Below are 12,886 nucleotides of genomic sequence, written 5' to 3' on the forward strand. Positions count from 1 at the left end.
TCACCCTGCAAAACCGAATGGAGTCACGCTGTCCATGTAATTGTTCCTGTTCACTCCTTTCTTGGGCAAGGGGTAGGGAGGAAACCCTAATTTCCTGGCTTGATGATACCTTTCATTTGTCTTTAAATTATATCTGAAAAGCCAGAGTTGCTGCCGACGATGGAAATGAAGAGAAAGGGCACTTTTCCAATTTAAAAATGCTATTACCTGTCCACGTGTACAATATCTTTCCCTGCAGGTTATAAATCGTATACCTGCTCTGAAAGTTTTTATTTCCTGTTATGTTCTTCACTGCATGCAGAACATTATTAGAGAAATGAGGCAGCGGTATATGCAGGTGGCAACAACGAGATGAATGATGCTAGCTGGACGGCACCACGACGGAGAACTGTCACTCATCTCTAGAGCCGCCCGGGAGTGGTTTGTCACACAGACGAGTACAACATTGGTTCACGGGGCAAATGCTCCTCTGCGTAGGAGCGGGTAAAAGGAATTTTGTCGTGGGGATACTGCTTCATCCTTTGCATTGTGAAATCAAGCCGTAATGGGATCGGTTGGCACCTGCTAGAACCGCATGGTGAAGCGCGCTGTCGACGCCCCTGCGTTATTGTGGTTGTTGACTTACTGTCATCATGCCATCGAGGAGGCCGGTCTCCGGTTTCGGCGGTGCCTGCAGACGTTCCATTGACCATTTCTCAATGACCGACGAAACCTGTGGGTTCTCGATGTTGAGCAGGCGAAACCCCGTCATATTTACTCCGCTGTATCTGTAGGGTTCCAGGTCTAATGCAAATAGATCCTAAATCACCGTTAAGAAAACAAACAAAACCAGATGTAGTATTTTTAAAGCAGCATGTTCAGAAGGTACAGTTAGGCCAAAAGTGTATTTGATTTTCAATCCAAAGCTCAAGTGCTGTTTGTTTTTTTTTCCCCCTGTGAATGCTCTGCTTGCCCTCAAAGCCCAACCATGACTGCTTCAGTTATAAATCTGAATAAACCAAAGCTATATGAAATTTAGGACAAATCACACCTCTGCTTTTTGGAATGTAAAAATCAGTCCCCCACAAGAAAAATATTTTGCAACCAACCTGCACAGCAGTATCTGATTTTAATTTATAGCAGTCCTCTGGCAGTGTTACAGCTCTGACAAACCAACACGAGGAATTAGCTGGCCAATGTCAAGCTTATTTCTCAACTCGGAGAAGGATAATTCCAAGAGATGTCGAGAGCGATGCACTTTCACTGCTTACGAATCCCATTTTTCCTTGCCTCCTGCAGGTGATTTGCTGCCGGTATGTCTAAGGGACATGTCAGGCCAGTGCGCACCAAGTCCACGCGCGTCGGCGCTCGGCATCCACAGGGCAGGAACAGAACGGGTATTCTAAGTGATATAACTTGGGGGCACGCGCCACAGCCTTATTTATCAGGCAGTGGAAACAGGGTAACTGCTTCTCAAAGCCTGAAAGCTGTTTTTCAAAACAACTTTTTGCTGATCCTGGCAGGCCAGTGAAATGACAAATGTGTTGGTCATGGCTTACTACCACAGTAATCATCAAAATGTCAACATTTACAATACCACGCCGCCGAGATACCACCAGCACTGCTTGCTGCTTGTTCTAATATGCGCTCTACACTATCTCATGCATATCGGCGGTGGTGGTCCAATGCTTTCGGTTAGATTGTTTATTGTGTAAAAATGTAAGTTCCACAGTAAATCCTAAACTTTCACGTTTTTCTTGATATTAAAATAGCCTCAGAGGGAACTATTTCAAGCTACTACTTCAAGTTCCAAACAGCTAGAGAGTCTTTTCTGGCTAATGAATTGACTATTGGATTCAAAACGATTTTTCACTTCCACATAAAATTTTATATGGAAAGGAAATAAAGAATAAGCTGATGCACAAGATATAATCCAGCCCTCTAGGACTGTTCTAGCAATACTGGTTCTTTGCTGTCTGTCTGGTCTACAATGCAAATGGACCTTAAGCACGGATTTAGTTATATTTATATATAGCATGTAAGTTAAAACATAGGAAAAATGTGCTCAAATGAGTATTTATAGATTTGTACCATAAACAAACATTTAGGGGTTTTCTTTTACTATAGAATTTCCCAAGTGATTTTATACACATGTGATTTTGTGGTTTTATAAGTAAAAGAAACATTTTAGTGATGAACCGCACGGTCCGTGGTGCTTGACCCTGGCTCCACTCCAAAGTCGTTCACTCATTATTTTGTTTCGCTGTGACCCACCTGTACCGACGGCTCCTCCTTAAACACAACGCTGCAATCAATTCTCATTGTATTAAAGCGTTAGCCAGCCCCCCACACACTGCAAAACAGCTTCCCTACAACACTGTGTGCCTTGATATTACTAAGGAATGTCAGTACTCATTCTCCAGGGGTCTCCTTGAATAACGGCAATAAAGACCTCCTACAAAAAGTGGAAATTTTTAGTTGTCTTTTCTGCAACAGAGAAAATTCACCCCCACATCTTTAGTGTTCCTTACCAGTGTTGTAAAAAAGTAGTGGTAGTATTCGGTCATCATTCCCATGGAGAGAATCTGTTGAAAGAGATTGAAAGGTGAATGTACTTTATTCTGGATGCTTTCAGCGTACCGCACTGTCTTTTGAAAAGCATGGGTTAATCTGGAACAACACATTACAGGTCATGAAAACCTGATTACAATAAAACCTACATTTTTCTTCAGGATCAAAAAATATCCTATTGTATATAAATTATGTTTTTATCACCTCTGCTCAGGAAAGAGATTAAGGACTGCAAAACTTCTAGGACAAGAAAAATTACTAGCGATAATGAGAAGCTGATTTCTTAAAAGTGAAATTCTTTAGTCTGCAGTTCAGAAGTGTTAAAAAGGAATTTACTAGCAGACAACAGAATTTGTAGGGACAAGTGCTTAGGTGCAGGGTTTTTTATTCTGCATTACCATGTGAGAACAAGACACTCGTGAGTGCTTGCTGAAGTAAACAAGAAAAACAAAAAGAAGAAAGCTTCTCTAAATGCCTTTTGTTCCACCTGGGGAATGCAGGTCTGCAGGAGGTTGTCAAAACAACCAGTATGAAAGGATTTCTGGTCAGGATTAATTTTCCAGAGTCAGAGCTTTTGAAGTTTGCAAGGTACGGATGGCATTTAAATGCACAGTGAGTGGCCACCTCGGGTGGAAGAGGATGAAGTTTTTCTTCCCAGCCTTCACATTGGAGGAAACTTCTAGAGGGTTGTGTTTTTTCCCTCAGCCCCTCTCCAAAAATCATTGGGAATGCTTAAATAAAGCCCCGCTGAAGCTGTATAACAGGATGCTCTACAGTGTCAGCCCAGCATCCCCTACCCTTGTCGCCGCGTCCGTGCACACTATAACCATGATGCAAGCATTCTGCATTTTGCATTTTGTCCTCTCTGGGATCTTGTGAAGAGGAGGAATTATGAGCTAGGAAACTACTGAAGAATTCATTATCATGACAGTAACAGAGACAAAGGTTAAATGTTATTCAGTCTTGATCCCAGTAACGTAAGCATCTGCTATTAATAGTATCTTTGGACACTTTTAGCAGTGCCTGAATAGCTATTTGAAAGACAGGGGAAAACAGAGTGATTTGGCTTGCCAAAATTCTCTTTCATGGCACAAGCCGCTGAAAATCAGTTGTGTGACTGTGTACGGCAAGCCCTCACACACAAAAAAGGGAAGAACCTGAACTTTCTAAGCTGCAGTAGGTAATAAAAACAGTTCAGTGCTAATCACAACCAACCAATCCATTTCCAGCCACAAAATCAACCCAGAAGGCAAGTATTTCATTGAAATGCTCCACTGAATTTACATGTCAAAATTGCATTTTTTATTTCTTATTTTATTAATCCTCTCCTATTCCATTTCTTATTTTATTATGTTATTTTATTACCTGTAGAGATGAGCAATCTAGCAGTCCTGGAGACTGCTGTTCCTTCACTATTTACGCACAGAAAACGATATACGGTAGCATGAATGGGAACTTTTGTATGCTGCGCTTCCCAGCTGACCTGGCTGGACTCAGTTCTACTCCCCGGAGCCGTTGGATGCCTGTGTCTAAGGTCCCTGCCATGGGAAGGAGCTGCCAGTCAGGATTTTTAAGATGTCGGTCTCTTTTGAGCTGAAACTATTGAAACAACCCAATTCCTTCACATGGGGCACAGACCAGCTGCTAGGTTATACAAATGTGGTTTGAGCCCAGGTAATCCTCTATATGCCGAAATTTATCTGGTCCTCTACACGAAGTCTGCAGTTAGTCCATGGTGTTACATTAGTATGAAAGCACGTTCATACTAATAAGCGTAAATAGGAGGATACAAATACCCAGATCTAAATTACTGATTCATTACAGTTTTAAGTCTAGCTTGAGATAGAAGAGCTGACATCAAGTCACTGCACTTCTCTTATCAGAAGACATAAACTGCAATTTGTCTGCATAGAAAGAGTAAGACAACAGAGAACCAGGACAATGCTAAGCCTTATAATGCCTTAAAATCCAACTTTACCTTAACTAGACAGATCCATTAACTAAAATGATTAGAAAGTGTGCAGCCTGGATGTTCGGGAAGCATTACCTAGCTTGTGCTGCGGCAGCTACACTGCTGCTGGGTAAGGAGCCAGTTAATCCAAGGTAGCCCAGCTACTGCTTTCCTCTCAAATCCAAGGGCAGCAGCCCGAGAGGAGCGTTTGCCTCCTGAACACATTTTTGATTGAAACTCTTTATGAGAATATTGATTCCCAAGTAATGCACTATAAACAGAGCTGGCAGGACACACACATACCTGTGATTAATAATGATTTCAAAAGTCATGCTACAGGATTGTCTTCGAAAAAAAAAAACAGAATCAAACCCCCTGAAAACCAAAAGCAATTGCATGTAAAAAACGCAGTTCAGCCAGCAATGTTATCTGCCACAACCAAGACACGGGTTCATGATGGCAATTACTGGAAGGGTGCCATGGATTTGCCAAGGGTCCTGTACCCAAAGGCTCCATGAGAGATGCTTGCCAAAATTCTTCCAAAGGAAGTATTGCAGCAGCCCAGGAAAGCTTAATCAACATGTCACTTTTGTATTTTCTATATTAATGATATCAATTAAGATATGAAGATACAGACAGCTGGAAGGGAGCTTGTAAGTGGCACACACACGTTAATAATGTCCTTGTCTGGTTCAGGAGCAAGAGCTGATGTGGGATCTGTCCCAGGCTGGGCTCTGACCTGCCCCTGAGCTCTGTCCTCTCACTGACCTCTCACTGGTCACAAGAACAGCCTTAACTGGTTGTCCTCCCCTCCAACAGTCATTAAGGATGATAATTAGTTAACAGTTATATAGCATTTAGACATCACTGTGACAGGTGAGTTAGATCTGTAGATTGACCTAAATAGGGTGCTTTTTATTCATAGATTGTAAAGACTTTGGAATAATAACTTATTTATGTTTTAGGGTAACATGGTCATTAAGTAAAATTCCCAATGAATGACAACCTAACGACAGTACCAAAAGCCCACTCTGACGGATGGTGTTAGGAAAACAGGAGTTGAAGACAAGCTAAAGCAAAAGCAAGAGGACTGCTGAATATCATGCTGGAGACCCCAAAGCATTAATGACTTCCAGGCCGTAATGATTTGGATGCTCCTAGTAGTGTAAAGAGGAGAGTTGCCAGGACTTGTCTTCTGCTGTGCGTTTGCAACACAGCAGACACAGGGAAAGCAGCTTTTAGGAACTACTAGGAGCGAGACAATAACTAAAACACGTTAGGAGCAAAGACTCCTTTCAGGTTGGGGCACCTCTGAAGTACCTCGCAAAGCATCTGCAGAGGCTCTTCCCACAGAGCAAGTGTCCTCCCCACTAGAGACAATGAGCACAGCAGCCCAGAAGAGAGAAGGGAAGGCAACAAGGTTGGTTTATGTATATATAGCTGCCCGTAAGAAACCAGAATGAGATTTCATTACATATTCCAATTTAAATAACTTTGCATGTAGTTATTTAAATAATTATGCATCTGATATTAATGTCCTATTTAAATAATTACAGCTTTTACTTACTGCGGAACTTAGATGAATGTCAACTAGTGAAACCAGGCTAAAATATTCTCCATTCTCCTTGTAGATCTCCTACCCATCCTACCCTGTATAAAATCTGTTCTTCTGCCAAACTCGGATACGGTTGGATTATGGATTATCTTGGCAAATAAGACGAAGAGACTTCCATCCCTAATTATCCATTTCAGATCAGAAGTTTGGGCCTTGCCTTTGGCAGACCTGTACTTTTAGCTGTGGGCCATGAACTGCAACGTGAATCTGAAAAAGCATCAGTGGTCAAACTGTATTCGGCAAGCTGGCGGAAACTGGGTAATAATAGTCTCTCTTATGTCTGTAAATCTCTTTGGGTGCCCTGTTCCTGGTTTACGTCATATCCCAGCTCCAACCTGCATTTGTTCATCTTGTAAAAAAATCATGGCCTCATTTAGAGCTAGTGTCAGTCTTCCTTCAAGGCGGGCTGAAACCAGAATGATGGTGAAGCATCAGCGGGAACTGCAGCAAATACTTTGCTTGCTTTCACTTTGCATTTTCCTCACTCATGCTATTATTTAATTTTATGACCATTAAATGAATACATTTCATTATCCAGTTAATTAGTACCACCACTGTTTTGTAAGATCAGCAAGATACACCATAAAGAATAAAAGCCCCTCTGCCTTCTTGCCTTTCAAGTGTTCAATATAAAAGGTTTATACTGTGCTTACAGTGCTTCCCTGGAGTCTGTGTAGATGACTTTACTCGGCCATGACTTAACTCATTGGAAATCTGCATCCCAGTCAGTCACAGCAGCAGTCCAGCTGGAGTGGTATAGAGTTCCTCCAACATGGACATGAGCCACGCCAAGAAACAAGATATATTCTGTAAATACTTCGTTAGTATTGGAGTCCAGCTGGAAGCAAGGGCCACAGCAATAGGGCAGGACCAAAGTCTTGGCCCAGGGTCCCAGTCAGCTGGGGTTGGCTCCTTCGGCTTCCTGAAGAGATCCCAGGGAGCGAGGGCAGCAGCATTGCCTTTCACACTCCAGCATGGACATCATCTCACAGTACCAAGACTGGATGCACTTGAAAGTCGACTGGCATTTGCACCACGCAGGGAATCTTCCAAGGAAGCAAAGAACAACTACATGTGCAACTGTAGCATGGATGGCACTGCACGGAGTTTCGTAACTAGTTTAGCTTTCATCTAGACAGTACAGCTAACAGGGACAGAGAAGGAGCGGTCTCGGCATAGGGCAGCTATGATGTGACACAGCAAGGATCCCAAAAGACTCTACTCTGATTTATAGCCTCTGCTCCTGCATCTTCAAATCTCAGAACAAAGCTTCCAAGGCAATGGCCACACTTACTTCTATAGAGACCCGCTTTCAGATTTGGGGACTGAAGTACACTGCCAAATTCCAGGACGAATTACCCCTGCCACACCATTTCTGCGCCCACGGTCTTTACTGATGTCTTAACCCACGCGTGCCTTAGGGACCAACTCTCGCCAGCTGATGCCATTCAGCAGTAACCAGGTGGCCAGAAGAGGATGTCCCCCCATCAACAACCCCTTTATCAAATCAGTAAGAGAGAGGAGAACCAGCGAGGTATGTCTGTGCTTCTCACCCTGGGGCTTGGAGGATCTAAGAGCTACGAGCTAATCCTTGGGGGGACCCAAGAGCTAATCCTGCCTTTTCTTAGCAGAGAGTGGGCTTCAGCCTACCTGTCAAGTTACCAGAAGGAGCATACTCAGAACTGAAGTTTTATATTCTCACATTTATTATTGTAGCTGGAATGTATGCTGTGGTGACACTTCGTTTTCATACTTCCGTAGGAACTGAATTAATTATTTTGCTCTTTGTCTGTCACATAGTGAAAGTGAACATAGAAGTCTTTATAAAATGCTCTGTGAGTGTCCTAAACATGACTAAATATACAGTACATTTCACAAAATTTATTTTAGAGGTGTGGAGGAAGGAGTAGATAATTTAAGGCTAGTGGCAACATAATTTATGAGAGACGAGTTTGCCTAGCAGTAAAATCTATGTCAACTGTTGGTGTGTTAGAAGAATAAATTGAAGGTTAACCATAACAACTTAACCTCTCGAACCAAGTTCCTCATACAAAAAGGCAACAGCAGACTAAACACAGTATGTGCAGGATATATTGAAAGATTTGTGGATAAAACAGATTGCAATTTGCAACAGCTAGATTTAACTGACTTGTGGGATTGCTTACCTGGTCTAGACAGAGCACCAAAGCTCTGTCCACAAAATATTTCAGGTCAATGCTGTAACCACCAGATTTTTCCTTAAGAAACTGTTTCCAACTTCCTTGTGTAAGGGACTCAATCCTGCTGGTCTTAGGCAGGTTTGGAAGGTGCCTTATTATCTCGCACTCCTTCAGGGATATCTGGTTTTAGGCTTGGAAAGAAGAGAGATGCTAGGCACCCTTGGAGCCCAGCAGGACAGGAATGCAGAAGTCAAATGGGAAGGATCCTACAGAGCTCAGGTAGATCCCGAGCAGGACTTTGGAGATCACAATTTTACCCTAAGAAGCCACAGCTGCACTTAGCTCCTGCTTTTGGCATCTAATTCTCTACTAGATCTCGCTCCTTGTCAGACAATTTGTTCAGTCTTCATGAGCTTTAAAGCTCCAGCAGCCAAGATTTTCAAGTACGCTATGGGAGTGACAGCCCAGCTGCAACTTTTTCCATCAGCTCTGCTGGTGTGGTACGTCCTTTTTGAAAACTCTGCTGGCATAACCCCCTGGCTCAAGTAATTTCGGAATATCTTGATCCCTGGGGAGCCGGTCACTTTGGGCAGCAGAGCTGCTGGTTTGGGTGGTTACCTGGTACAGGCAACAGAGCTGGAGAACTCCCTTAGCCGCCGTGTGCTGGTCGCACGAGGTTACCAACCCTCGTGAGGGAATATGGAGAGAAAATTCAAAGTGACTATTGGAAAAGGTAGCAATTAATAATCACAATTTCCTTTTGCTCCTTCCAGATCTGGGTGAGGAGAGGGCCAGGCGTCATTAAGCTGGTCGGGGACTGTGAAAGCCTGGGCTCTCTGCAGCATGTCAGAGAGAAGGGGAAATGTGTGAGTTTAGGGAATAGGTTATCCAGCTGTGTGCAGGCTTTGTATTTTGTTTAAATTAGGTTATTGATTCGCCTGCTCTTGTTGTGCACAAGGAAGAAGTGCGGCTTAACGGTATTTTAGCTGAAGCTATAAATAAGCAAAAGATAGTCTCGTTTAAGAGAAATCTGTCTTTTGTGCTGTTTTGTAAACAAAAGGTTGAAGGAGGCAAGTGAAGAGGTTGCCGCCCCTGGTCCCACCGCCCGGTAACGTGGCTGGGTCAGGTAGCTCCACACTCCCAAACACAGCTCCCCATGCCGACTCTTTCCAGACGTAAGTCTGGACGTGCTAACCCTTTCGCTCCCAAAAAGAGCTTTTGGGCATCCCTTGCCCTCCCTGCCTGGGAAACAAGCCACGTGCAAAACTTTTGGGGGGAAACCTGTGCAGGCTTGGAGGGCGAACAGGAGACAAGAACGGACGATAAGCAATGGTGGGTATGTCCCTGTGCGACCCTGCTGTGTTTTTAATCTGTAAAAAGCCCTCCGCAACCCAACCCGCTACAAATCTCCACTTCCTTTATTTATCTTCTGCTGCATGGGCTACCAAACATCTACTACATTATTGTAAATACTGCAGGCAGACAAGAAATTGTTGCTTTGGGGACAGGTTTAGGTGACTCTTGGCTCTGATTCCCACTTCTATTAGAAATCTGATATCATTTAACAATGGTATGTTTTGGATCATTTCCAAAGTCAAAAATATTCTCTACTAATATTGCAGAGTTTTCTTAACATAATTTCTATCGTATTCTCTTTAATATCTTGGTTTCATTCAGTGCAAAATTACATAGGGGTTTACGCATGCAGTGATGAGAATGTGAACCACGGTACTTCAGGCAGCTCCCCTGCAATCAGGTGAGTCCCAGGTGAATTCAGAGCCCTCCACACCTTCACATTTCACTGCTGCCTTGGACAGTGAGGAAATTCAACATCTGAGTTACTGCTGCCAGCTTCTAGATTCAGCCATAGAACTATCTCATATGAACCATTTTCCATTTCTGTCTAGCCTATATTTACGTTCCTTCCTTTCCCGCAGCTCTGACCCACAGCTGCAGCTCTCTTAATCTCCCTGTTTTCTCCCACATTGCCATTCATCACCCTTCTCCGAGTTATTAAGGCACTGGAGAGCACTACCTGTATCTGTCAGTCGTCTCCCCGATCCATTTCCATCACAAACCTCCTGCCACTTTGCCCTGGCTTAGCGCACTTCTTTGGACACTAAGGTGGTTTTTTGGTTTTTTTTTCATACTCAGCCTGGTCTATTTGAAGCTTTGTGCCTCCTGCAGCGTGCCAGACATCCGTACTTTCTTCTGGCAGATCCTTGAAAATTTGTGTTGTCAGTTTAACTCTTCTCCACAAATCTCATTTTGGAGCAGCCTGTTCCTGCTGTCGCGTTTTAGTGCTTTCGGAGGGCCCTGCAGAGCGAGGGGACCGCAGCTCCCCTCTCCACCCCCTGCCCAATTAATGCCGCTTGCTACCCTGCGCTCCTCATCCCATGAGAGAGCAGCTGCCTGATTCCGCACCCTCCCCTTGCTCTTCCCTTCCATCCCCAACATCACGCCTGCATCTGGCCCTGCTGTAACATAGCTTAAATATATAACTTGCACCGAGAAAATCTTAAAATTTAGTAGAAGCCACCTTTCCTGACAGCAGTAAATGTAACCCTAGTAGCTCACGGGAACTCGTGTGCTGCTCTCAGCTACAGCGCATCTGATTTAGGAACCATCCTGCAAGTCCGTATTCACAGCACTGAGATTCTCCAGTCTGGAGAGGACGGTTTCGGGCTCCGCAGACTAACGCAACCCATAAGCTGTCTGTCTTACTTTGGTACAGAATGCTACTCTGCATAAGTTCAGTATTTCAGCAAAACGTTCTGGGACGGAAGCATAAGTTTTAACCTTTATGGGACAGCCCATAGCTGTGCATTCAGATCAGTGGAACATCTCTGGTGGTCTTCTGGGATCAGGGCTTCCCATCAGACCAGCTGACGGTAAGAACAACGACCCCTCAGACCTACAGTTGCAGCAAAAAGGGAAATGACATTCACAACGTATTACTTGTTTGGAATTATTGTCTATAGGTCAATGAATTGCAGGACCCAGTGCTTTAGAGTTTCATTGTCTAGAAATATATAGCAAGTGACAACAGTAAATTCTAATTTACACCGCTCTTTGCGTGCCCCTGGTAATGTCCCAGCCCATTAACATCAGGCTTTGTGGTGGCTGCCCTTGCCTTGTGTGGCTGTCCAACTCTCATGCATGCCATCCCTTGCACAATAGCCTCTCTGCCTGTTTTAAAGTAAACATTTTTCTTCTGATACTGTCTCCGTTCCATTTTCTTGCTGTACCAGAGTTTGGAACGTGATGAGGTAGTGCCAGCGGACCGCATCCTGCTTTGTTACAGGGATGTGGTGCAGAGTTACGCTCTCGCCTGCAGTGGATTAATGCCCTGTTGTTACTGCCGTCAGCTCTGAGCCTGATGTGCAGCCTCTGTGGAGGCAATAGCTCAACGGGAGCCGCTCCCTAGGCACTCCAAAATGGGCTCTTTTGGTTTTTATGGGGAAGACGTAAAAACTCTATTGATTAAACAAGGACAAGCTAAAATAAATGCAACAATCTTCCTAGTCAAGCAGAACCTGAAGTATTAAAAAGAAATGCACATTTCCTTCTGTGGGATACCTATAGGTTTCTCTTCCAACATCACCACTGCCGCTGGTCCTTACGGCCCTGAAGTCTTGCGGAGTGCTCAGATGCTGCTGCCTGTTCTCTAACAACTTCTGACCCTGGTATTAACAAGCCTATGGCCTAATTGGTAAATGCATTCAGTTTTAGTGTTTCCCAGAAAATGAAAACCAGAGAGGCTGACAACTCTGAGGATACAAAAGGAACGTCGTGCTTTTTCACCCCCCTTCCCCTTACCTGCTTAAGGATTTCTGCTGCCGTTTCATGTGAGCAATCAAATATCACGTAGAACTCCTTGCCCTTCTTCATCTCCTTGAGTAAAGGCCTGGCATCTTTATTCCCAGAGGGCAGCTGGCGGATTTTGATTTTAATGTTGTATCTAGAAGGGGCTTTGATGAGCTCCTGCAGGCGAATTAGACCTGAAAAATGATACGCAATTATACAACTCACTATTCTGTGCAATGAGTATTTACTGTCACTTAAACAGGGTCTCTTATCGGTCCCAAGGTATTTCACATACACAAAGGGTAGTTGTTAGCTTCATATTTGCCAGCCTCCTAACTAATATCGTTATAACTTTTCCTTTTCATAGTTATACTTGCTTTCAGCATGTAAATATTCTGAAACATACTTTTAATTCGTTGGCTATAGGATAAGTTTGTATATTGATGCAGTTTATGGAAAAAAATGATGTAATGCTTCTTCCTTGGCAGCTAATTATTATTTCAATATCAAACAACAAGCACACAGAATTGAAGAAACCTCCTTACTCTCTTTCCTGCCTAATGTCAAGCACGAGCAGATGAGGGGAGACAGACGGAGAAAAACGTTCAATGGCCAGCACCTCCATTGTGGCTCTCCTAGAAGCCAGCGGTTAGCTGGAGTGGCACTTACCGATAGCTATTCTAAACAGCCATCCACATGGCTCTCATTGTCCTCATTTCAGCATACACTGTAATGCCCCAGAGGAGGAGCCTTAAATTTTTCTTATCATCAGTTTAGAGACAAAGAGCCTCAAGGCATAGTGAC

At 43.7% G+C, this 12,886-nt stretch overlaps 1 protein-coding gene across 1 annotated transcript in view; it reads right to left on the minus strand.

The window, feature by feature from the left end:
* The window catches only part of GRIK1 (glutamate receptor, ionotropic, kainate 1), a gene marked incomplete at its 5' end in the record, with an annotated part of 67,387 nt that extends 55,111 nt beyond the window's left edge, over window positions 1–12,276 (minus strand). Inside the window, 3 exons of the mRNA XM_009706891.1 lie at window positions 626–799; window positions 2,511–2,564; window positions 12,095–12,276. Of these exons, the coding sequence (XP_009705193.1) occupies window positions 626–799; window positions 2,511–2,564; window positions 12,095–12,276 (410 nt within the window). The remainder of the gene's footprint in view (window positions 1–625; window positions 800–2,510; window positions 2,565–12,094) is intronic.
* Window positions 12,277–12,886: the final 610 nt, after the last annotated feature.

Source organism: Cariama cristata, unplaced genomic scaffold, assembly GCF_000690535.1.
Source record: "Cariama cristata isolate BGI_N322 unplaced genomic scaffold, ASM69053v1 scaffold1889, whole genome shotgun sequence".
Lineage (NCBI taxonomy): Eukaryota > Metazoa > Chordata > Aves > Cariamiformes > Cariamidae > Cariama > Cariama cristata.